Source organism: Orbicella faveolata, unplaced genomic scaffold (assembly GCF_042242905.1).
Source record: "Orbicella faveolata isolate gen_17 unplaced genomic scaffold, um_ofav_v1 contig_35, whole genome shotgun sequence".
Taxonomy (NCBI): Eukaryota; Metazoa; Cnidaria; class Anthozoa; order Scleractinia; family Merulinidae; genus Orbicella; species Orbicella faveolata.
The window spans coordinates 786,632-813,612 of NW_028301564.1; the positions used below are offsets into that span (position 1 = coordinate 786,632).

Genomic DNA, 26,981 nt, shown 5'->3' on the forward strand with positions numbered 1-26,981 from the left:
ATAAGACTAGGTGTTCTCATTGAGAAGTGAGTGCTGCCGTTAGTAGAGTGTTTGTATGTAAATATGACAATGGGAACTTCAACGGAAATATAATTAATATATTTCTATAACAACATGGTTACATGTACTTTGAATGTATAAAAGAGATACAATAAATAATGACTAGCTATGTCATTTTTTGGTGTAAGTGTTGGTTCTAATAATAATAATAATATTTAATATTTCTAAGGCGCAAATTAACATGTAAATATGATCAAATGCGCCTAACAAACCATATGAGAAATATAAATTAAACGAGATACTATGAATAGTGTGATTAATTAAAAACTAATTATTTACAATAATTATGTACATTAGGCTAAGGTAACGAGCTAAAAATTATAATAATAAAAACAAGGGATCTAGTAAAATGTATATAAAACATCAAGAGCTATTCAAACGCTTTCTTTAGGTTTATGAAAAACGCAAAGCTGCAAGTGAAACAAATGCACACTGTCGGCCTCTAGAATGCTCACTGAAAGCTTCGTGACCTTGATGAATGCTTCCTCGAATAGAAGTCATCGAAAGAAATCGGAAAACGCGATCAAAGAGAACAAAAGAGCTGCAAAACTCACCTGGATAGATCGCAAACGCTTTATCTTTCTTGTGAAACACGAGAGACGTCAAAACGGAGCACATGTGAGTTTCATCGCTTATAAGAGAAAACTCACCTGAATAGATCGCAAAAAACTCACCTGAATAGATCGCAAACGCTTTATCTTTCTTATGAAACACGAGAGACGTCAAAACGGAGCACATGTGAGTTTCATCGATTACAAGGGAACTGCTGATTGGTTGCTGGCTCGTATTTTAAAGTGGATTGCTGATAGGCTAATTCTCTATCCGAACCATCGATCGATCGATCGAACGAAACTTCTCGAATGCTTTCAAGAATATGAAGGCTGCCTATCGGCAGCAATTAACAACTTCTCATTCCGTTCTCTAGTTATCTGTCACAAAGTTTCACTCAAATTTGCAACGCTCCGCATGGAAATGCCATATTTGTGCCTCGCGGAAAGATAGAAATATGGCGACCGGAAATCAATCAAAACATCTTAATTTACTTCTGTTATTCAAGTGATCGGTTTAATCCTGATCAAGCACTTTGAACCTTTATGTAAACACTTTTCCTAATACGTTAAGTTTCAAGGTTGCTAAAAAAATCTCAGGATAAGTGGTGCGTTATAGCCTTGATTTCGTGAGCACGGCTTATCAGCTCAGTTTAAAACCTCTGCCAACCGAAGCATAAACGGTCAAGCGGTCTTTTAAGTTATTATGAAAAGCGAATTTGCAATTCAGATTTCATTTAAAAAGATTGGTTGAGCATTTATCACCCTGCAAAAACAGCGAATATTTAATAGACTGCCAATAAGCCAATGAGATTGAAAAACGGCAATATTTGGAGGTGTTTATGTGACGTGAGAGACTTTGCAAAGTTTCGTGCTAAAAACGGTCACGCAGTTGTTGATAATGCGGTATGTTCTTCCTGTCTAGAAAAAAAGCCTCGCACGGTTGCTGATAATGCGGTATGTTCTTCCTGTCATAAATTTTGACAGATCATTTCCACTGCGTCATAATAGCAATAATAACTCATTATATACATAAGAATAGATAGGAAGCCTTAAAGACCCCCAAAGGTTTTGGTTCAGGAAACATTTTAGGACCAGGTCGTATGCGATATCGGTTACACCTTTAAACGCATGGTTCAGGTTTCCTTAATATTTATTTCAAGTCATATCATTAGCAGACCACCTCTACTTGAAGAATTTAAAGGGCTTTACATTATAGAAAGTTCGGAAAAACTATGCATCCCTTTGAAGCTTAGTGGTGAGTACCTTAACTAACCTTGCGAATTAGTCTGTATTAGTTGTTGTTCATTTCTAGGAAACAATAACATGAGACTTTCAAATATTAACTGTACATCCGAAAATGTCAAGATTTTGAACGAAGGCCGTGACACGTAACACAATATCCATGCTTTACTCCGTTGGCAACTTATTTGTCGCTCGATGACAACATCTTAACATGTTGCAACATTTGTTAAGAGCATAAACGGTGAGCAGAGAGTGTATCACAGGTACCAAATAAAATCTACGGATTTATCTGTTGTGGAAGTACAGGTGTAGTTAAAAAGCATTAATACAGGAATATAGACTTGGCTTGTTCTGATGAGTCACTGCGGTGGATTGTTGGAAAAACTGTTTTAAAGAATTGCAAAGTGTGGTAGTTGCAAAGTTCATTTTATTTTATGTCAATGGGCTTCATACGGTTTCTATGGTGACCTTTTAATACTAAAATAAAAACACTTGTGGAGGTACCCAGTTACGGTTTCTAATAAACGTGGCTTGACAATTAGCTCAAATTCACAGAATGTGGAACTATGTTATTCACAAATAATGCTATCCACTGATTACTGACGTAGACTTAAATTTCGTTTCGTTGAATGAGGGCGATTGCGTAGTTCGATTTGGTTTTTTAAATTAAACAGAAAGTACTGTATGATTACCCTACAGTGGAGTATCGCGGCTGCTAATATTAAACTTTTTGAAATATTTCAAACAAGCAGTGATGTTTTGGTGGATACTACGAACTCCAAAGAGTAAGATAAAGCAAGATAAAAGAGAACGAAAAAGCTGTAGAATGGTAAATGTACTGTACCTGATTTAGTTTCATTGTCATATCACAGGTGTGCAATGGCAGATGAACGGACTGTGTCAATTAAAGATGTTCGGGTCACTGGTGAGTAAATGAAATATTAACATGAACTGTAGATACGGGCGCAATGTAAAAAAAAACAAACAAACAAACGAGCATACGAATGAATGAATGAAGCAATGCCAGAGTTTAAATTGCTAGAAGCTTGACTGCACCATCGACTGATTTCTCTGGCGTCACCTGATGCTGATGATGAAAATGACTTCTGTCCAAGATATTGAAACTTCAACCACCGGCAAGAGACCGGCCTTTTCAGAACTCTCCTTAATTACCTGGAAAATCACGAAAGATGAGCTATAATTTAATTTTGCTTTATCTGATGAAGATTGAATGAGTAACAAGAGTGAACCATTTGACTGATCGATTCATGTTCAGTTGATGCCTGAGTAGAAATTCATAGTGTCACCAAGCACCCTCTGTCAAATGGTGGTAAGCATGTTAGTAAAATTTGAAACACTTTCCTAATACCTTAGCACACAAAAAAATCTTTATCTAAACCCAATAACGTTACATGCAATTACATACGTAGATTGTTTAAAAGAAGATCCATGTCAGGAAGGAAGCGATAAAAAAAATTGTTTCTCATTTTTTAATTTTTCGGGTTTTTTTTTTTTTTTTTTTTTTTTTTTTTACATTAGTGACTTCTGGGGACGAGCCAGACGCAAGAGATAATCAGGGGTGAGCATTAAAAAAATAGCCTGATTATTAAAATAATTTAGACAAAAATTAAAGTTTAAATCTTAGAGGAACTTAGCCAGGCCTGGAAATGTTCCCTGAGACAGAGATAAATCTCAGTGCGATCATGTTACAGACCAAAAGTGCAAAAATAGGTACCCTGATAGAGACTATAACAGCGCCAGGTGGGAATCACAGTTTCTCAGCTACTTTATCGTGCATTGAGATTCCGGGAAAATTTTTCTATTTATTATCATTTGCCATGTAACATATACATAACTTAATTAAGAATTTGACCACATCAAGAAAAAAAAAAAAGGAAAACGAAATAGACAAATGGCTAGGGATCCTAACATCAAGGGGGGTTGTAAGATTAGGTTCCCTCGCTAACAAGACTGAATACTTAGCCGAAGAACATAGAGAAGAACATTTGCAATTTGTGTTATTCATAGAATCAGTAATCCTCGATAACAAATTTTTTGAGTTTTTTCATGGAGGATGCAACAGATGAAGAGTAAATAACCTCAGAAGTAGAAGAATTGAAAAACTGTGGACCTTGCTAGAAAACGGAAAATTGCCGGATGTTTGTTATACATAGTGGTAGACGAAAGGGATCTGCAGCTTTGTGTGGTAACAGTGGATACTAGAGCAGTGGATCATTGACCCTGTTCCATAACCAAAACAAAGTGAAAAGAAAGGGAGCTTTTTATTCCCTGTTCCAGCGTCAGGGATGCAAAGAGTGTACCCTGTTAAGCGTAATATTCTTGCACTGTCCCCATATGGGATTCGCGCACCGGAGGGCGAATCAAGTATAAGATTTGTATGGTTTTTAGCACATCGTGTTTATTGCAGTATTTGTTTTTATTTTTTTCAGATTTGCTAAAGATAATGAAGGCTTTGACCGCGAGGACGAAGGTATGTCGGTAATAATGTAAGACTGATCTAGACAAGAATGATGATCTGAAAGATAAATAGTGATAAATTGACACAAGAACGAGACAAATAAGAATTCTTCTTGTCTTGGTCATGTTGGTGGTTGCAATCCCTCCAAGGTGAAAAGCATTTTCACTTGCCTCTATTAGCTGACTATATTTTAGTTACAAATAAGGACCTGACTGTGATATTTCACTCGACCATTCAATAGGATCTTCTGACAGAAAGGAAGAGGAATCAAGGGAACGTATTGACACGTAAGAATGGGACAGTATCTTGTGGAACAAATGGAACTACTGGGTCTGACTGGTAACTATATTTTCCCATCGTATCAATAGAAACGTGCTTATTTGTTTTATCTCTCAAACGACTTATAGGTCCGCCATAGGAAAAAAAGGTTTTGAGCTTAATGATAACGGTAAGTAAAAAGATTGCAGTTTTCATGGTCTGCCACTTTTCTTCTGGAGATCTCTTGCCTGTAGTTTGCTATAAATTAATTACAATTGGTAGTTAGGTTAACAAATAGTTCGAGATTTGACGTTGCATTTCTTGGATACTTTTTGGTAAAGATGCTTAGAGCATCGCGCTTACACTTCCTAATGTCTATCGATCGATAGCCAACGCCCATGTTTCCAACCAGATTGCGAATAACCCCTGAGTTATACTGGCAGCAACAGTCAGAAATACTTAAACCCGGAACAAGCTGTATGATAATCAGTGATATACCATGCCATAGAAAATACAGCCAATCAGAATACAGGGAAGCCGTTGTATGCTCGACGGTATTACACCCAACCTTCGCATTATGGGCTCCATTGTTGATCGTTAGCCCCCCCCCCCCCCCCCCCCCCCAAAAAAAAAAGACGGATTTCCGGCTTTTGTTTCACATTTTTTCAGTGGTGTGAAGCAAAAGCTGAAAACCCGTTTATGTTTGCAGGCTATAACTACTGCATCATGTTCTATGGCATGGTGTAAAACAGTTATGCAACACTTTCTCGTGACATACCATGGAATATCTCAAAAGCGAGAAAATACAATTAAGTGACCTGTGGAATATTCCATGGTGTAGATTCCACAGCGTAGCGTTGCCTAACTAATATAGATTGTTTTCACATGACTCCATGACAGCCATTTGGTGTTCCAAAACAATAAAACGGCGGCCATGGTGGTTTCCCAAAGCAATCCTTTGGGAGTTGACCTCTTTTCTTCTGTGAATACTTTCTTTTGTTCCAATAAATTTACATGACTGCTGGCCAGGTGTGTGAAAACGCTCTCTAAATATCGTCTAATCATGGAAATGAATTATTTTCATTTAGATAGGGCAAGGAATGAAGAATTATTGATGAAGTTACTATCCAAGAAGAACTCTTTTGACGCAATTAAAAAGAAAATCACTCCAAAGGCTCTTACAAATTGTGTGTCAAATTCCCTGTTGATGGGGATGAAGGTAAGTAACAGATCAGACACGAGGACGGTATTTCCTTTGAAATGATGGTCATTATAACAACTCGGGTTGTAATTTTTTACGTTTGTTTTTTGTAAGTAAGCTGGCGTTAGCGTCACAACAGTATAATAATGAAATTCTTAAAAACGCATCAAACTGTTTTCTCGATACTTTTAACAATGTACTATCCTTTGCATAAATCGATCAATTAAAGGCTAAAAAAGAGATTATGCATGTATTCTTGTGTTTTTGTGAATAACAAAACCTAACCAGGGAAAGTTAAACAATTGTTCATTTTTTATCTTGCCGTCTTGAAAGTTTGATTGGAGTTTTCTGTTCAATGACATTTAGGTAAACTATCGCCTTCGCAGCCTGGCAAAAAGTAAAGGATCCGAGGGAGAGATGTTCAATAAGCTTGCTGACTCCGTGGAGGACTTTACTACTCGTCTGCTCGATCCAATGCAATCTGATCAAAGTCAGCGATACGGTTTCGGTAATTTTATCCTAGATGATATTTTGGACGACGCCATTGACTTGGAACAGAAAAAGGTAATGTAGAAAGTAAAATACACCGATTATACCAGATAATCACATGAACGGCGACGACTTCGTGGATCGTGATACGTCTCGTAAACTGTAATAAAAGTTGTCGTGAATTATAACACCAATGAAAAAGGTGAATAGCAAATTTTAACATGTTGCACAAGGTTATTACCGATTTAAGAGAAAAACGTAGATAGCAAAGCTTAGAGAGAAAACGAATGTTTGTGAAAACAGACATTTTACAACTGAACGTTTTTATAAACTACACTTTATGTTATTTTGCTTACTATTTTTGACACTTTCTTCTTTCAGTTTTTCACTCATCCAGTTGTTCATTCCGAGATGACTCGTAAATGGCGTGGACGTGTTTTAATGACCATAAACATAGGAAAGTAGGCATGGTTCTTTCTACACATTTGGTGTCTTTTTGAAATGGTTCTCGCACCAATTACATTTTACTGTGTCTCATATTTAACGGACACTTCTGTTATTGGAGGTAAATAATCTACGTACAGATATCAAGCTTACTTTTACATTATAGCTATGTGTGTACTCCTATTTAGGAAAATATTTAGGTGGCTCTAAATTCCCTTCTTATAATCGTCTTGTATTTTCACTTTTGGCTTTGAAAAAAGTTATGTTAATGAAGATACAATGATAAAGAATGGGAGTCACGGTGCTCGTTTCTGAGCTATAGGCACTTTTAATTTCAATATTAAAATACTGAAATTAAATGTGTTATTAACAGGTTTTGTTATGTCATGGAGATGACCCATACCTGTTCGCTATTGAATGTGTATTTAATTTATGTCAATTTTATGGCATTATCTGATTGGTAGTCAAAGTGTAAGGGCTAGAAAGTTCTGGGAAACGTTTTATTTTTATTGCCAAACACAAAAAGAAAAAACCTTCTTACAAAACCTTCTTACAACACGAATACTCCCATTATTTATAATTGCGTCACAATTAATCTAGCCATTACAGTAACCTACAATTACACATTACTCTTTTACACGTAACTAGTTACATTGTTTTGCAATTACAATACTTCACTTTGATTAATCAGTAATAGATAAAACAAAATGCTATCACTACAATTACAATTAAAAACGCTACTCACAAAAAAGCAACAGCACTGCAATATTTATTACAATACGTTGCTTAAAGAAACGGTTGACGCACTTTTTATGACGGGTGTTTTTTTGTTTTTTTTCACATTTTTTTTCTTTTACTTTTTATGTCGTTAATTTTTTTAAAAGGCAGTGATCGCGGAACGAATGAACCTAGCATCGAAAATGGACGGAATTTACAGCGCATCAAGAGACTTACATCCAGAGTTGAAAGGTATCCAAAAGGTAAATAGGCTATTCTATTCATTCCTCTGTCATTTTGGAAAAGGAGATAAAATCAAACGAGACATATTATTAATGACTGCTCAAATGGGGGCCTCAAGTTATAGATACAACGTTTTTTTGCAAGTCCCTAAAAGCCACATGGATTAAAAAAGATTCTAAGATGACGACAATCAGGAAAATGGGATATTTTTTCAGCTTGAGTTAGAGAGATATCAGATGGAGGCTCAATAGTGCTCAGTAGCTGCCTAAACAAGAAAGAAACCATAGAGAATCTCAAGATTAAGAACTGCTTTGTACATGAGATTCTGTTTTATTCCGGGCAAAAGTTGATTTTGATAAACACATAATGTTCGAGAATGAATTTCTTGAAGAATTTTTATGGCACAGCTCAGTCGTAAGAATTGATAACTGCCCTAACTTCCAAAAAGAATGGTTTGATTGAGGCGTCAACCTTAACTTTTGTCCTTTAAAGTATCATGGTCTTCTGTCTGCTCTAAAATCTCTTTGGAATAGTATACATGTAAAAACAACTGCAGTAACATTTGTAATTATGAAAGCTTTGTGGTAAGATTAACGAAACGCAATAGTGCGAGCAAACATGTTCAGACTATACTGCATACAAACATCCAACCCATAATCAACAGAAATGGTTAATGATGCTGATTCAGTTAGCCTGCGTAATGCCTCCCAGTTATTCTCGAATATACTAACAGTTCGAGAATTCTTGAATTTCAATACAAATTCTTCCATAGTCAAATAGGAGCTAACGGCTTCCAACAACATTGGGGTTAAAGACAACTCATACTGCTCCTTTTGTAACGAAGAACATGGTCTTGTCCTAAAGCGGTCTCTTTCTGGCACGGTTTAACTATCAGGCTAACTTTGCTCCACATTGCTCCCGAACATTACGCAATAGATCTACTTGTCGCTCGCTTTAGGGTCAGATTCCTCCAAGACTCACCAGCAAATAAACTTAATTTTGCTGTCTTCTAGCAAGAAATTAAATTATATCTGGTCAGCAAAAGAAAAGAAAACGCACTCAAGGTAGATAGAAGGTTTCTACAATACTTGAAATCAATTTACGATATGAAGGTCAATGCAGAAAGTGCTCTTCCAAAAAAAGTGGGAAACATTGCCAGCCACCTTTTGTTATTTGCATATTGGCTGTCAACTATGAATGCCCCGGCTCGATCAATTAGTGTCCAGGAGTTATTAACATAATTCTTTTTATATTTCTGGCAGTTAAACTTTACCTGGAATACTTGAAAACGCCTTACTTCATCTTTGTACGGGACACATTAAGCTACGTGGCTCTTCTTGGTCTTCACTACGCTTTCTGCCTGTCGCCCTCAAGCCTAGCGTTCAGCGGATTAGAGTGGAGCATACTTATATTCTTCATGGGTCGCTCTCTAGTGGAGTTTGAGCAGATACGGCTTATCATTAAACGCATTAAAGGAAGAAGAGAGAGAGAAAAGGACGAAACTAATTCAAATGTTCTGGAGAAAGCACTCAGCATCTACATCAGGTAAATAATTATATCTTTAAGGACTGCATGTAAAAGATTTCTAATGAGTGGAGCGCACGATTAAGCACTTTTTCGTGGTTCATCTCTATCTTTAGAAGCTTTTAGACAGCAAAAAGACACCATGTTTCAGGGATCCTAAAGAAGACACCACTCTGGGAAAACGTTTGTGTCCACAATAAGAGCGCCTGTACATACCCTTTAGACTTGTAAGCTCTCCTCCAGTTATAACATTCGTCAATGTAAAAAGTAAGGAATCAAGGTTTTTGCGACAATGGCATGGACCCGTTCGAATCCGTCGCGTATTTACGTGTGTGATTACACTGCGTGCTATTTATAATTCGGATGATCCCGATCCTTACACGATTCCCTTTTTTAACTTTTATTTACTTTTAATCAACAATGATTTAGATAAACATATACAGGCAAAAACTAACGATAGATAAATCCGACGTTTCGGCGACATCTTGGCGCCATTGTCAAGGGAAACTAATTAAATATGCGATTTCAAGGGTAACTAAGAGTTCAGAGTTTCTAATTTGCATAAGTTAGACAAAGACTTTAGCGCGAACTGAGTCTGATTGTACATTTAAACACGGTCGTAATTGTTTAATGAGTAACATCTCATTAATGAGACAATCAAACTTGTTGTGGCATTTTTTCAACACGCTAAAACAATTGCGAAGGTCATCCGGAATCCTGCCTGCGTGTCTACTATCATAGTGATTGCGTACTGACGAGGTCTTGCTTCTATGTCCATCAACGCGTACGAACAGATGGCCACGGGTGTAACCGACATAACCAGCATCGCACTGGTCACACTTGAAGTTATACACAACGCATTGTTGATCAATGAGCTGAGGCTTAGGTTCGCTTGTCGGGAACTCCTGGGCAATCTTGCGGCTCGTAAACACCGGTTGAACACTGGTCTGCAGCTTCACACTGAGATCTTTCAACTGTGTCTTCACGATATTAGCAGACTCCTGGTCTTTAAAGGGTATGACAACCCGAGTAGTGTTTTCTGTCGTAGATCTGGACCGTAATGAGGGCTGGTCAGCGACCTTTAAATTTAGGAAGGTTTTGACAGTGGAGTCAACAAGGTGCTTGGGATATTTCAGTTTAGAGAAAACAGACTTCAGTCGTTCGCACTCCTCAGTGAAGTAGGACCATGACGAAGACAGGCGATGTGCGCGATCGAGCATAGTTGTCAATAGTCCGCGCTTGTACCTATTATCGACATGACTGTGGTAATGGAGAAGCAGACCACTGTTTGTTGGCTTCACAAACACTTTAGTTTCAATACGAGGCGCTCTGTTTAGGAGTTGAGTACCGAGAAAGGGAAGCATTCCATCATTTTCGACCTCCATAGTAAAGTTGATGGCGGGGTGAGCGTGGTTGAGGGTGTTAAGAAAGTCCCTAGCTGTAGACAAATCGGGCATCACAGTGAATGTGTCGTCAACATATCGACGATAGTAAGGTGGCAGTTTGCCGTCAACATCTAATTTCTCTTCAATAGACGACATGAATACGTTGGCTAGCAAGGGCCCAAGGGGGGACCCCATCGCTACTCCGTCGATCTGTTCATACAGGGATCCATTAAATTGGAAAAGCTGCCCCTTGGTGGCCACACCCAAAAGATCAATAAGGTCTTGCTTTGAAATGTTCAAATCATACTCGGAATTAAACCAGTTGTTTCTAAAGGCTCTGTCTGCGAGAATCGTAATGGTTTCATCCAAAGGTACATTCGTGAACAAGGAGGACACATCATAGGACACCAGCAAGTTACCAGGTGTTATGTTGAGGTCTCGCGGTAGTTCGTTCACAAAATCGAAAATGTCCGTGACTGTGTACTGATTTAACGACAACGGTTTGAGCTTGTTGTCCAACCATTTCGCCAGAGCATAATTATACGTTGATTGGAACGGCATCTAAACAGTGAGAACTCTAAGGAACTGGCTGCCGCAACATTAAAATCTATAGCTCTCAATTACATCAACCATAAAGGTCCGAGTCCTCCTAAACAGCTTTTGACAGCCATTAAACAACTAAAGCGCCGTGATGATATCGTCATAACAAAACCGGACAAAGGCTCAGGTGTCGTTGTAATGGATAAGTCGGAATATATACATCTACTTTCCGAAGCTTCTGTCAATGACACCAGCAAATTTCGTCCCATTCCTTCTGAACGACCAAAAACCCGAGGCAGACCACCCAAGCACTATCATCCGCTTTTAGCAAAGGAGGCTCTTGTACAATCTATCATCACAAGGATCCTCCCTCACGCTGTGGCCCAGTCTCTTCGTCCGACCGGTTCTAGACTGGCACACCTGTACGGGTTGCCGAAAACACACAAGGAGAAATTAGCCATGCGACCAATCCTATCAGCGACTAATACGTATAATTATGCTCTGGCGAAATGGTTGGACAACAAGCTCAAACCGTTGTCGTTAAATCAGTACACAGTCACGGACATTTTCGATTTTGTGAACGAACTACCGCGAGACCTCAACATAACACCTGGTGACTTGCTGGTGTCCTATGATGTGTCCTCCTTGTTCACGAATGTACCTTTGGATGAAACCATTACGATTCTCGCAGACAGAGCCTTTAGAAACAACTGGTTTAATTCCGAGTATGATTTGAACATTTCAAAGCAAGACCTTATTGATCTTTTGGGTGTGGCCACCAAGGGGCAGCTTTTCCAATTTAATGGATCCCTGTATGAACAGATCGACGGAGTAGCGATGGGGTCCCCCCTTGGGCCCTTGCTAGCCAACGTATTCATGTCGTCTATTGAAGAGAAATTAGATGTTGACGGCAAACTGCCACCTTACTATCGTCGATATGTTGACGACACATTCACTGTGATGCCCGATTTGTCTACAGCTAGGGACTTTCTTAACACCCTCAACCACGCTCACCCCGCCATCAACTTTACTATGGAGGTCGAAAATGATGGAATGCTTCCCTTTCTCGGTACTCAACTCCTAAACAGAGCGCCTCGTATTGAAACTAAAGTGTTTGTGAAGCCAACAAACAGTGGTCTGCTTCTCCATTACCACAGTCATGTCGATAATAGGTACAAGCGCGGACTATTGACAACTATGCTCGATCGCGCACACCTTCCTAAATTTAAAGGTCGCTGACCAGCCCTCATTACGGTCCAGATCTACGACAGAAAACACTACTCGGGTTGTCATACCCTTTAAAGACCAGGAGTCTGCTAATATCGTGAAGACACAGTTGAAAGATCTCAGTGTGAAGCTGCAGACCAGTGTTCAACCGGTGTTTACGAGCCGCAAGATTGCCCAGGAGTTCCCGACAAGCGAACCTAAGCCTCAGCTCATTGATCAACAATGCGTTGTGTATAACTTCAAGTGTGACCAGTGCGATGCTGGTTATGTCGGTTACACCCGTGGCCATCTGTTCGTACGCGTTGATGGACATAGAAGCAAGACCTCGTCAGTACGCAATCACTATGATAGTAGACACGCAGGCAGGATTCCGGATGACCTTCGCAATTGTTTTAGCGTGTTGAAAAAATGCCACAACAAGTTTGATTGTCTCATTAATGAGATGTTACTCATTAAACAATTACGACCGTGTTTAAATGTACAATCAGACTCAGTTCGCGCTAAAGTCTTTGTCTAACTTATGCAAATTAGAAACTCTGAACTCTTAGTTACCCTTGAAATCGCATATTTAATTAGTTTCCCTTGACAATGGCGCCAAGATGTCGCCGAAACGTCGGATTTATCTATCGTTAGTTTTTGCCTGTATATGTTTATTTACTTTTCACCTTTTTAATTTGTTTTTCTATATTCTTAATTTTTTTTTTTGCCTACATAATCAGTTGTTTGTCACCATTGCAGCTATTCCATTTCATGTTTCATTAATTGATATTTTTTTTCACTCTAGTGACCGTTGGAACAAGATAGACGTAGTCAGTGTTGTAACCTACTTGGTAATATTCGTGCTGAGACTTACGACGTGGATCACATCTGAATCTGTGACAAACAACCGAGCTGTGCTTGTGGCGAGCTACTTGTATAGTTTCAACACCTTATGCATTGCTCTCAGAATTGGTCACTTTGTAGAAACGTTCAAGGGCCTGGGAACAATCCAGATTGCTTTTTGTAACGTTTTTCAGGATGTTTTTACGATAGTTTGGCAGTTTATAGCATCTGTGTTTGCATTTTCCGTTGCTATAACTAAAATATACATGGCAGAAAAATCCTTCCATGCAAGTGCAAGTAATCAACAAAACTTGTAAGTGTGCAAAATTTGTTTTTGTTACTCTTGCCTCGCTAAATGTTATCCTTTAATAATTCTTCTATACACTTCTCTCTTTTATACTACTAGCTTTTGGCTTCATCGTATGTCCTCAAAATGGCCAAATCAGCTTTTTAACCGCTTACTACTATTGATCCTAGACATCTGATGAAAGGCTTTTTCTTCAGGCCGTTGCACGCTCCGTTAATTAAAAAAAAAAGTGATTACGTGATGGCATGGATGGCTACAGTTTGCATATGCAGCACAGCCAGTCGCATATTGTTCAAAACTCAAAAGTGCATTTTCGACGCAAATCTTATCAATGGGATGGATTCTACGCCTGTCGCACTCTTCTATGTAACATGTCTTGAATTGTATCTTCTTAGAAAATGCGAAACTGTGCGACAAACTTGCAAAAAAAAACTGTGAAGCCCCCTTTCCGAGGAAGCATTCACTTATCACACGATCATGAAGTTCGTCATCACGTGATCACTTTTTTTTTGGAATCCCTGAAACAAACCAACGGCGCGTGCAGCGGCCTGAAAAAAGCCATTTCAACAGACGTTTGGCGGGATCCATAGTAGTATAAAGCATTTCTTGTAGCATAAAAAGAAAATGGCTTATGCAGAAATTCAAATTTCCCAAAACGCTTTCCTTTTCAAACTGCACACTGGCATGGTGAACGTATAGAAATTTCTCTAATGTGGAACACATTTGCCATTAAATTCCTCATGAGCAACTTTGTTGGTTTTTTTTACAAAGACGTCATGGTTTAACAAGTTTACAACTAGCCTCAGATAAAATTGGAATCGTATTACACTTTTTAGGGCAGGTTTGCAATATGTTGGGACCCTTCACAGCAGCATCTTCATCTCTGATACTTATCAACATTTACGTTTTTTTTTATTTTGTTTTCAGGGTCTGTAAGACATCTGGGGTGTCATGGTAAGTGAAAGACAATCTTTGCTTCCTGACTCTGACGCATTACAGTTACTTGATTCTTATTCAGTTTCCTTACTAGTTGAGATAAAATCATTTAATCGGGAAAGCAAAAATAACAAGAGAACAACCATGCAGCCTGAAAAAAGTTAATAGAGGGGAATGGTTGTGAAATCCGACAAAGTTCTTTGTTGTATGTTTTTGTTCGGATTTTTTTGGCCTTGACCGTGCACAGAACACAATAGTTGTTTACTTCTAACTGAGGAACTAACCAATAGAAAAGTCTTGGTTACGTAATTCATGCATAGTGAAATAGTGCAAAACGAAAGATTGTGCACGGTCGTGGACCTCCCAACATAAATCTTGTCATATCTTTGTTTGCTCATTTGATGTTTGCCTGTTGTCATAACTATTCCCCTCTATTAACTATGGTCTGAATTGATTCCTTGGAGTCACTATTGATGATATCATTTATTCTTGATGTTTGTTTCAGTTTTTGGGAGATTCTTACGCATCTCAGCTGGTCTCTTCTGGAGATAGAACAAGATTCCAATCCTTTAAACTCTGTTGATACTCCCTCAGTAGCTCTTGCTAAGCTGCTCTACGCTGTCTTTCTCTTCATTGCAGTCATTCTTCTTGTAAACATGTTGATAGCCTTGCTATCCCACACTTATCAGCGAGTAAGAGTAAGTACTAATCAAAGTTCAGGTTCGATTAAGTTTCCATTGAATGCATGCTCTTTTGCGCTATTTGTCTTTAAAGTTATATTAAGCCCAGTCATTTTATGGGTACAAAATGTCTTCCCAAAACAACTCCTCTGACACTCCCCCCTCTTTCCCAGGAAGAGGAAGAAGTGTCATTTGGGCATAATTAACCCAATCTCGAAAGTTCAAGGAACTTATTTTCGAGCGATTTGTAAAACTGTCATCTTTACACTATTTCGTTGGTTTATATATTTGTTCTCTTTAAGGACAACGCGTTGAAGGAGTGGTCATACAAGAAAGCCGTTACTATTCAGACTTATGAATCCTACAATCCAATCCATGCACCTCTTAACATAATATCAGAGCTTTTCTTGTTGCATTGGTGGGATAAAAAAAAGGAAAGAAGAGATAAAAAAAACATCCGTCGACGCCATGATCAGAAGGTAAAGCCAGTAGCAGTGGTTATTTTAGCTTGCAAAATCTTGTGTCCACATTTTTAGATGCAGACTCGTACTAACCCGGACTATTATAGAGGCGTTGTCCTGGGATGGCCTCTAGAACTGTTAAATGACGCTATTGAGATTTAAGATTTAGAGCCTTAGCTTAGCAATGCTTTGACTGCTCGATCGATTGGTCAAAGGAAGACCGATAAACAAACATCTGGATCAATTTGTTTATCTACCACTTTTTATTTACTCACTCACACACAGTTAGTTAGACTTAATTAATCATGTTATGGCTTATTCTTATAGTTCGCTGCAAGTCTAAATTTGCTTTGTTAATTTTTTTTAATAGTCGAAGATGCTTTTTCAACATCTTGAGGCAAAATACTTTGCAAAGCACGGAAACTTGTTCCCAGTTACAGGTAAAAAGTAAATGGCTAGCTGCTAATCTAATTAAGTTGACTAAAATCCACAGCTTCGCAGTTCATTGGATAGACCCTTTCACATGTTTAATTTTTCGTTTTCTTTCCATAACAGTTAAGATAAAGGTGAACAACCACTTTTGAAGACCTCTATCCCGTTAAAATACCCAAAAATAGGTCCACAAGGCATACTTGTGGGCTTATGCTTAGTTTTTTTTTTTTTTTTCCATTCGGTTCGAGATTGTTTTTAAATGTAAGTTTCTGGGAGTTGATTTGCCACAAGTGAGAAGGCAATCACTGGAAAGATAAAGGTGTAGAAATAGGAGAATTATGTAACATATATATTTTTTTTATTTCTGGTATCAACATGGGCCAGTCGTTATAACTTTTAAGTGGGAAATTTATTGCAGAATACTGTTTACTTACTTTATCCTCTAATAATAATTAGCTCATAGTCCCTATAGGACATAACACGACAACAATCTCTCTTCATTTAGCCCCATTTTGTGCAGCATTCGATTCTGTTAAGGTTACTTCCCACCTTCAAGGGCACAAAAAATCGTATTTCAAATCGTAAATCGCGGCAAACGTTCATCTTGGAGCTCGTATTTCATGTTATTTGGTATCTTTTACATCGCGCACTTGACAAATTTGTAAATAGAAGCCGTTTGCGCTTGCTCTCAAGTGGAAAATTCAAAACAGAAAACCAGACCAACGAAAAGAAACAAGCTCAAAGAGGAAAGAAAGGACCCATTTCTGTGTAGGAAAGAAAACAAAAACAACTTACTGATTTACTGAAAGCCACAAAGGTTCTTTTATAAGCAGCCTGCCTGAGCTGTCGGTACTTTGATTCGTTGTCGTGCTTATCGGTACATTTGCTAGCTTTACTTGTCTTGTGGCGGGTTGTTCTTTTGCGTTTGGCTACTTTGCCCGTTTTAGTGTCTTTATCTTCAATGCGACAGCGAGAGAAGCTGTGGCTCTTGTAGTCCTCGTGTTTATTTTTCTTTTTCTTGAGCAGCAAACTCAGGACTCGAGATTTCAGCGGCATTTATTTTTTTAGCACCCCAAGAAGTCGAGGCGAATGCGATTGATTATGCTTCAAATCGTTCTTCGAAAGACAAGGCGCGCTAGACGTGCGTGCGTGGTTATGGCAGAGAAACAAATTCAGGTTTAATTTGAAACCCTTTTACACGGACATTTCCTTGAAAAAGGTGGAAAATCTAGACGTACGTATGAGTATATTGACCGAGTGGCTGGTCCGGACTTGGCTTACTTTTTTGCCATGATTCGTACGTAGATCAAAGACAAACGTTGTCGTAAACATGAGTGAATGAGATTGACGCAATCTGGACACCACGGGGTGCGAGATACCATGCAATCGCAAGTGGATATATCTGTCATCTCGACCTTGGTTACCGAACTAGATCATGCCTGATCACAGGGTAAATCGAACTTTGACCTTGGTTAACTTCCTATTATCTCGGGCGGCGTTAACAATTTTCCACAAGATAAATATCACCACGCTTTTCATTGCCAACATTTCGATACTGCTGATGCCTGTAAATCAGCGAAGAAAGCTACAGTCAGTAATACATTCGGTCCACAGGCAGCCCAAGTTCACGATGCGAGGAGTTATTTTTATCTTTTCTTTTTTTACTTTTATGCGAACGTTCAGTGAAACGTGACATATATACGGTCGACATATACTATTACATAACGACCGAGTCCGAATACGCGAAACGTGACTCTCGCCTTGCAACATGTGGAGGTGTTGTGTTACAACGGTTTGAATTTATAAAGGTTTGTATGAGGAAAAATGGTAATCGCCATTGTAGCTGAAATTGTGATATTTTGGTGATAAAATTGACTTACCTCAATTCCTTGTTGTCTTTTCTATTGTCATCTCGCTTCTTAGCTCGATCCGAAGCCTTTTAAGCGAGTTATGGATTTTTGGTTTTTCAGTCCAAAGAAACGAAGTTTGCATGCTGAATTTAGGTCTGAGAAAGGTCAAACGGGAAACCACAGCACCGCAAATACCTTTATTTCACCGAACACCGTGCATGAAACCCTCAAGATAATCGCCGACTATATGGGGTTATCCAACATATTGCATAATCCTGCAAAAAATTATACGCGAAAATTTTACGAGCGGACTGAATGCAAAAAAAAAAAAAAAAAAAAAAAAAAGAGAATGAAACAAAATGTCCCCGATAATTATCTTTATACCTTTGGATAAGGCATTGATTATTCCACCGCTACATTTTTCTTGTTGTACAACTCCACGTATAGTTGGTGTATAGTTGAATATGAGTGAACAATATTTCCGTTTTATCTTTACCTTATTTGGTCATATAATTAACGTAATCAGTGAATAACAATCATGTGTTTCCCTTCTGCTCTTTGGCAGATGAAAAGAAACTGGACGAAGTGTATCTGGAAACAGAGAGAAACCGACAAATGCTCACTCAGATTCTTCTCAGAACCGTCAACAATCAGAACTTCGATCTGCGTTCACGGGATATAGACCCACAGGTTAAATATTAAGTATTATCTCTTTCTTAAAAGTAGTAAGTTCTTTTGAGAGGAAATTCAACATTTAAATGAGCGTCCGTGTCTTCATCAACAGTTTACGAATTCGTCGATAATATGTGCTTTCAAAAGCACTGAACTGTGATTTTACCTTCTCAAATACTCTAAGTAACAGGCGTAGACACATGGTGGAATTACTGCTACGGTCGTATATGGAAAACAATCTCAAAGGATAGACATATGAAAAATTGTTAGTCTTATTGTTTTTCCTAGGAATGGGACGTTGATAGAGGTATAAATGTAAACGGCAATGTTTTGACTTGTGAAGGAGTCGAAGATTACAAAACTGAGGCTGATCCAGATAAATGGGTGTTTGGTGCAAGATATACTCATCCACTATGCCCGGAATTTCCTCATTTTGAGGTAAAAATATTTTTTACGAGCTTGTGTCTTGAACGTATGATTCGCACAAAAGACCAAATGTTCCTTGGTTATGACAGAGGGTTAAAAAAGATGAGGAAACTGTCTTATTCACAGGCCGATTGGCTAGCATGAAACCTAAACTTACCCCTCTGCAAGCGCCGGGATAAAAATGTACAATTTTTTTTTTTTTTTTTTTTCAATCTCGGTTCCTTAGCATGAAAATCTAGCCATTTTAACCATTTAGATGGTCGCGTAATTAGTGTTACATTATAATCGTAGGTTTTGATCTTAGAAGCAGGAATAATGAGGCGGTTGGGAATTGGGATAGTGACGAAATCTTACAGCAAGTCTTTAATGCCTGGCTGGCGGGATGGAACTGTAGGATATCATATTAATCATGGAAAAATCTTCGATGGGAGTCCCATGGGCAAAGAAACAAAAGATACGATCACTTTTGTAAGTGTAACAATTGATATAGCTGCGAAGGGTCCATTAACCTCATCTTCCTTTGTTAACTTTTGAAAGTCAACTTTTGAAAGTCTCAAAGTAAAGGTAACAAGAGTGCACATAGGAGAAGGAGAACTAAATTTCTGTAAAACTTTTCCACCGGCTCTATTTTTTGTGCGTTCTCACTTGCTAATGCTAGGTTCTACATGTGTATATCAGTAAATTTGTGTTAAATTGTGCATGAAAGAATCCTGAATACTTTTTCACAAGAAAACTAAACTAATAAGGCTATTAAGAATCAAAGCTTTTTAAGCATAACTCTTTCAGTACAGTACTCAAGAGTCACTGGGGCATCACTATGTTTAAGTTTATTTCCCCCATATGCTGCAATAGAGAAGTTTTAAACTGCTTGTGCTAGTCTTTTCAGCTTTATTAAGATAAAAGGATAATGTGGTTTAAGTTTTGTTTTTTGTGCGAATTTTAAATTACAGAAGCATTAGTAATAAAACATTTCCCCTATACAGGGTATGCAATGGCTTTCCGGGGAGATTTGATTCGTTGCACAGTGGTGTTTAAAGATGCAAAGAAAATGAATGATGCAGAAGTGCGCGTTCCAGTGGTGTTCACACTAAACGACAAGAGAATAGCTCCCGAAGGACCAGAAGAAGAACTTTTTACTCATTACGACCCTAATGGTCAAGGACTCTTCCCATACATCGCCATGATGGATAAAGGATGCTCCGTGTTGGCCAAGGTAACGTTCACTTGTCGTTTACGTCAGTCTGTAGTTACATCAGGGTGCTTAAATGATGTTGTGTTTTCGCTTCCATAATATAAACAAAAACGCTTGCTTAATTGTGAAGTCAACCTCAGTAACTTGAAATTTGTGCAACATACACCGAATGCAAATATGGCGGACCGCTCGGTTGTCGCCAGGGACGAGTCACATGCAAGCGAGGCTAGTCAGGTTTTGATGTTTTGTTTTGACAGAAAAGTCTTGCTTCGCCGTCGATCTGGTCTGTCCTTGTTTCGCCCTCACTATAAATTGTTGTGTTCCTGAATCCCACCAGAAGGAATTGAAATCTTCCACAGCAGAGAAAGTGTTTTTTTCTTTCTTTTTTTTTTCGTTTCCGCGGTCGCTTCTCAGGGAAAACAGACGAAGGAAAGTAGTTCACGATCGCCGAGGGAACTGTAAAAGTTTGTTTGTTCAGGCTGGAAAATCTAAGAAAACGTGTTAGCGACCGCATTTAGCTCCAAGTCGTTCTCATTTGGCTCAAAGCATTCACTGGATACAACGATGGGGGCAGTTGAAGTTCATTCGCTTGGTTATCACACCGTAGTATTTGTTTCGTCCGATTCCGTGCCAGTGGACGCGAAGTCAACTTCTTCCTTTGAGACAGAAGATGTTTTTCAAGAGGAGCTTTTCTTTACTTTGGGGAAGGTACTGGCCATGTAAATCGTGTTGGAACACCACCAGACACCACATAAGCTCGTCATTTATACGATTTTTCTAAGATCTTCTAGTGTGAAATGTAGGCGATCGTGACCTCCTTTCCTTCGTCTCAACGAATTGGATTGATCCCCTATTTTCCCTAAGCTTAAGAGGCCAACGGTGGAAAATTTATATCCCTTCTCGTGGCGTTCAGAAACACAGCAGCTCGTAGCCACAGCTAAATAAAACAGACCAGATCGACGACGAAGCAAGACTTTTCTGGGGAAGCATTGGCAAAACAAAACATCAAAGCCTGACTAGCCTCGCTTTCATGCGACTCGTCCCGGGCGCCGACCGAGTGGTCCGCCATATTTGCATTCGGTGTATTATGTTGGTTTTTTTATATATATTTTTGCCTCATTTTATTTTGGGCTATTTCAGATGTTTCAAAATGCCACTACGCACACCATGTTCTCGTTCAAGTATGGGGCCCATCACACAAAGCTTATATTAATTTCATCAGTTCTTTAGCAAACGTTTAGCAGTATTCCATGTCTTTTCTTGTAAAGGTCTTTATAGATAAAACAAAATGTTTACCCAAGCAGTGAAAGATCATAATGCACTTTTCGACCTTCCTTAGCTTTTAAGCCATAATTTGGTCCCACAGAAGAAAACAAGTTGTGCTATTTTACTCGGTAAATCAATAGCTCAGTTTTACCATATCAAACAGAAGCGACAATGTTTCATTACATTTCAAACGCCGATAATCAAGAGTGGGGATTAAATATATTTTTCACGAACTTGAACGTGTTTGAAAATATGATGTAAATAGAGTGTTGAGATATCTCCACAACCGAAACTATTAATTGAATTCTAATTGCTCTTGAGAAGCCTAATTAACTTCATTTGAACACTTCCCGGTATGCTTATTACTGTTGCATCTCTCTATAAAGTAAGTGAACGACCGGGTTGACAGTATTCGTGTATTTTTTTTTTTTTTCTTAGACGCGTGCGCAGCAAGAGCAAAAACATCATCAGTGCTGCCAAGAAGTTAAGCAAATGAAGGAATGCCTAGAAGAAAATAACAAGACACTTAAAGCTCTGCTGGCCAGGATGAATGGTACCGAAGATGCTCCATTGTGAACTTAAGTCCCCTAGAATGCTACAGTGATTACGATTCCTCGTGTTAGGACCAAGTTTAAAACTAGTCAAATTATTAATTAGAACTTTTTTTATCAGGAGAATGTGTTTAGTGTGCATATATTACAACACTATTCTCGCCGACTCCTCGTAGGGTTACGTTGTGAGCCTTAGTCCAGTAAAATGCTATAGTGATTGTGATTCAGTGTCAGGATCAAGTTTAAAACTAGTCAGATTATTAATTAGAACTTTATTACTAGCAGATTGTCTTTAGTGTGCAGATATTACAACACTATTCTTGCTAACTCCTCGTGGGCAAAGTGTCAATCAAAGGAGGTTTAATTGCTAGAAAAACTATTTGTCACGTCGACTGCTCAAGGAAGGACTATTTTTTTTATGTAGTTTTATTTTGAAATGTTCGGTTTCAAACATTTTGCTTGTAATGATATTTGCGATATAAATATCATTGGAATGTTTAGCAGGGGCATACACTACAGGATATTTTAAGATAATAGCTTTCCCGATTTAACAGCTCGAATATTAGACCTCTCGATCTGATATTTGGTAAAAAGTATTCCTGAAAGTTTTAGGCTGATTGATTTACAACTGAAAAAGCTGAATGAGCCTTGCCATTTTTTGGTTCTTTTTCTGATAATTAGTGTGTTTTTTTATCGGTATTGTTTTTAAAGGAAAGAGAAGTACTAATGATTGTTTGCAATAGTACGTGAACCAGCTCTAAAATGTCAAAAAGTGAGATTGTTTAGATATCGTTCATTTTGCTATTTGTACCTGCCCGGATCAACCCTCAAAGTTGTTACGAATTTGTCTCATAATGCTCAACAGTGCTATCCATGTGGTATACCGTAAACTGTAAAAAAATCCGTTTGGAAACGAGCTATAGCTGCACATGTTGATCGAAATAGGTTTTTCATTTACTGGTAATTACGACCAAATGTCACCAAAAATCGAGAAAAGTTTAAATTTGGCGGCAAGAAGTTGAAAAATCTTTTGTTTTTCTTTCTTTGTCAACAAATAGCCCTCACCTCTTACGTATGAAATGTGATATAGTTTTTTTGAGCTCGAAGCGCTTTAACTTTGAGAAAATCGAGAAAAACGACTTTCGCCCCAGCGGTCGCCAAAATGGTCGATCGCAAAGATAAAAAATTAGGCATCTAAACTTTATTTTCTTTTCTTTTCTCGCGTGTAAAGGAGAACCAAAACTTATTGATACTGTTTCTTGAAAGAAAAAGTATTCAGCTATCAGAAACTGGCTATAACTAGACTCGCGCCATTCGAGGATTCGAGGAAAACACAAATGTTTAAAAAACTTCCCGTTGTTTACTCAGGTGATATTCCTAATTTAGGAATAAAATTCAGATATATTTTTCGACATGTGCCATAGCTCCAAATTCCTTGAAACTTCGCCTTTGAAACACTTTTATGTTGTTGTAAAATATTTTTTTTTAAATCAGTTTGGGTTATTCTTTGAGTGGTCTTTGAGGCCGATTTTACCTAAAACAACACGAAAAGTAAAGATTGGACTGCTGCGTCTTGCTCTGAAGGCAAGCGGGTATAGGCTTTTAAAGCCCTTTAATTGTTAGCTTTTTTGTATTGAACACTTTCATGTTGTTTTAAAACATGTATGAAAATTAGCTTGGGTTATTCTTCAAGGGGTTTTTCAGGGGCCGCTGAAATAACCAGATTTTAACGAAAACATCCTCAAAAAGGGCCGTCGATAAAACTAGCAATTCCGGACAAAAACATTGGGACACCAATTAAGCTCTCCCGGCCTCCTTCCACTTACAATGTTGATAGCCAGCTGATTTTCTCCCTTTTTTGCAAAAAAAAAATGCGACATTTTTTAACATTGATTAGAGGGGATCGGGGATACGTGATCCAGCTCAAGTGTTCCAACTACGTTTGTCTCGGATTGTCCGAAAGAGATATGCAAGGAGTTTTCCAGTGAAGGTAACGCCAGCGATTGTCACGGCGTCATGATATTTTAGAATTCGATTTCGGCTCAATTCTTTCTTTGTGTCTGAAAATTACACAGAATTTTTCTACAGTAATCTAGATTAAGGCTCGGAAATATAACGCGGCGTGAAATATGTATAGGTAATCAAATGATTTCAAGTGCAATCTGGAATAAATAAGCACAAGTAAATTTTCCCAAGACTACAAAAAATTTGTAGTCTTGGAAAAATTTACGAGGGCTTATTTATTCCAAATTGCATGAGAAAAATCATTTGCTACCTTGTTAATAATATACAAGTGACAATTTCTGTCACGCTTCAGTATTTTACGTGACAAATGAAGGGTCAAGCTACTTCAGCTTTAATGGATGAAAATTTGTCATGTGAATTCAAGCGTAAAATTTCATTCACTCTCTCCAAGTCATGTATGAAAACTGAGCAGGTTCTTTTAACCGTGAAAAGCAGTCTTTTTTCACTGTTGAATTGACGAACTTGACCCGAAAGCAAAAGAAAACCTCCCTGCGGTTTTGATGCGGCCTTCTTTACAACTGTTTTTCGAGTGGTCGAAAAACTCTGTGCCGTGTTCAAGTTTATCTTCGCCGAGAAGAAACTCTTCAACCCAGCACAAGTTGCCTTAACTAAAATGCTGAGAAACAAAGCTTAAATCTACCAAGAAACGGATTTTCTTAGCACCGAAGGACATTTATTAACTTCATCTGGTTGCTTCCTGACTTTAACTTCTTCACTAGACGTTGTTCAGGTTAGATTTGCGTTTGTCGCGTTTTGTTTGTGAGCTATCTTACTTAATCTCTAAACTTTGTTCTTTCGCAAAAGTAGAATGGTTGCACCTTTCGTCTTCAAAATTAAGACGTGGCAGGCTCTTAGGACGTCTAGTAGGGCCCCTCTTCGCGTTTTGCTTCGTAGTTACTGACAGAATTTTAGAATTGACTTTCTCAACTCGGATTTTCTCATGTCGTCGCGATCGGCTGCGGCATTTCAATTCAGCCAACTCAAGTTTAACTTATGTTTTTCTTCTTGCGGATTTTGTGTATATTTCTTATCTGACACACTTCGCGATAGCTAGTTTGGCAATTTTTGCTGGGCTTTGTATTTTGCTTTGTTATGAGGTCTCTCTATTAAAATTTAGGTAAAGAGTTTCAAACTTCGTCTCATTTTTGTCCGCCATTTTGTTTGTCCTGGCTCAATTTTGTCGGAGCTGTCAATCATTTTTTATTTCACCGTTTTGCACTCAGTTTCACCGTTTTGCACTCAATTTCACTTTTTTGCACTGGTGAAATTGCACTGATCACTGATTTGGGATTAATTGACGTGTTCTCAGCCAGTAAGACCGCAGAAATTGTTGCTTGCATATTATTAGACGTGTAACCGCCTGCAGTAAAATGAAATTTGCGATTTGCTTCAAGCAAATGGCATTTCAGGGAAGGTTAGAACAAAGGTGACTATTAAGAGGGATTGAACACTAACGTTGAGCCAGTCGTCGCACATGATGAAAAATCGAAATTTTTCATATTCCTCCTAGAGATTTTTAAACCCGCCAAAAAATCCCAAATTCGTTACGGCCCTACCTCTGATCAAAAACACGCAAAATGTAGTGACTAATAGGACAATCACATGACTTTTGGAGGGCATGTAGTTTATTTGTGGCCCGAGTAGCGCAAATGATACTACGAGGGACACAAATAAACTATATGCTCGAGAAAAGTCATTTGATTATCATTATTATCAATACACCTTAATCCAAAATGGCAGCCAGTTTATTATTCTTTTGTTTACATGGTAAATAGCCCTTTTTGCCTCGTCAACATGTACAAAGTACAAAAGAATTTTGCCGTGAAAATGAGACAAAGAGGGCTAATTAGCACGCAAACAAACGAATAATAAATTGGCCGCCATTTTGGAATAAGGTGTATGCACAAGGCCAAATCGTACATATTCATTTAAATTAATGAGAAAAACATGTTTAACAGAGATGTAGCATGAAACTATGATATAGAAAGTTGTTACTACAATACGATCAGCTAAACAAGAGCCAAATAAAATTCCTTTCAGTTTACAATAAAAGTCAAATATAATCTATTTTTAAAGATTAGTAACAATGATTAGCAAAAATCAAATGAATGCCTTGTAAGCTCTCGCCATCCCTCTCTGCCACGGCGAGCAAAATGAAAATACAACGAAAACCAAATACACTAAACTAACTTCTCCGCATCTTTCCAAACGCCGTCCTTGTTCTGCGCTTCCATGCGATATCAATTCAATTTCTACCTGTCTCCTGACTGAAGAGATGATTTGTGTTCTGGTTTCGCATCGTTTTCTTTAGTAAATAGCTTGGCCTTCGCTTCAAACATTTTGTTGGCAGACATGAATTCGCTGTCTCGCAAAATTTTTATGTTTCGGCTGAGTGGAGCACAGGTTAGATGGCGATGAATGGCCGCTCAAATTCCAGTCAATGCACTTGGCCTTTCTCTGTTTTCCCTTTCTGTATTTTCTCTTTAGCAAAGAACTTTCGCAGAATTTCACTTGAATCCGTTGGACTTACTGTTTCAGTTTGAGATCCACTGTTATTTTTCTTTTCTCACACCATTTCTCGAGCTTTCTTACTCCCCACTCAGTTGTTTTCTTAGTGTTTTTCGTTTGAACTTTTTGCTCAATTTCATCCAGTTGCTCGTTGTCTAAGTACGAGTTTTAACTAGAAAAAAGCTGAAAATTTGGGACTTCAAAATCTCCAAAACGTCAAACGTTCACTACAGAACTACAAAGTGAGCAAGTGCAAACTCAGTCACAAAAATTCGCGCCAACTATAGCATTGAAATGGTATCCTTAGGATCTCATTGGCCGAGCGAAGTTGTTTGACATCTCTGCAGCCAATCACAATCAGTGTTAGAGATTACCCTTATAAATTAGTTGGTAAAGATTACTCTTATTGAGCGGTTGACATTAAAGATCACTCTTATCAATCAGTTGGTTGTAAAAGTACCCTTATTGATCAGTTGGTGGTAAAAATTACCCT

At 38.2% G+C, this 26,981-nt stretch overlaps 1 protein-coding gene and 1 pseudogene across 2 annotated transcripts; one reads left to right on the forward strand and one right to left on the reverse strand.

Moving 5' to 3' along the window:
- Nucleotides 1-1,654: 1,654 nt before the first annotated feature.
- LOC110056856 (uncharacterized) lies at nucleotides 1,655-26,032 on the forward strand (annotated as a pseudogene). The gene is made up of 21 exons (XR_016202037.1): nucleotides 1,655-1,866; nucleotides 2,726-2,778; nucleotides 3,393-3,432; nucleotides 4,304-4,344; nucleotides 4,574-4,619; nucleotides 4,740-4,780; nucleotides 5,679-5,809; nucleotides 6,158-6,355; nucleotides 6,662-6,845; nucleotides 7,609-7,704; nucleotides 8,947-9,229; nucleotides 13,145-13,495; nucleotides 14,417-14,443; nucleotides 14,931-15,123; nucleotides 15,408-15,584; nucleotides 15,937-16,006; nucleotides 18,414-18,538; nucleotides 18,809-18,958; nucleotides 19,238-19,398; nucleotides 19,928-20,159; nucleotides 21,843-26,032. The product of XR_016202037.1 is annotated as an uncharacterized LOC110056856 (transcript).
- LOC149102499 (uncharacterized) lies at nucleotides 9,621-12,335 on the reverse strand. The gene has a single exon (XM_089273646.1). The coding sequence runs from the start codon at nucleotides 11,152-11,154 to the stop codon at nucleotides 9,775-9,777; it is 1,380 nt and encodes a 459-aa protein (XP_089129772.1). The 5' UTR covers nucleotides 11,155-12,335; the 3' UTR covers nucleotides 9,621-9,774.
- Nucleotides 26,033-26,981: the final 949 nt, after the last annotated feature.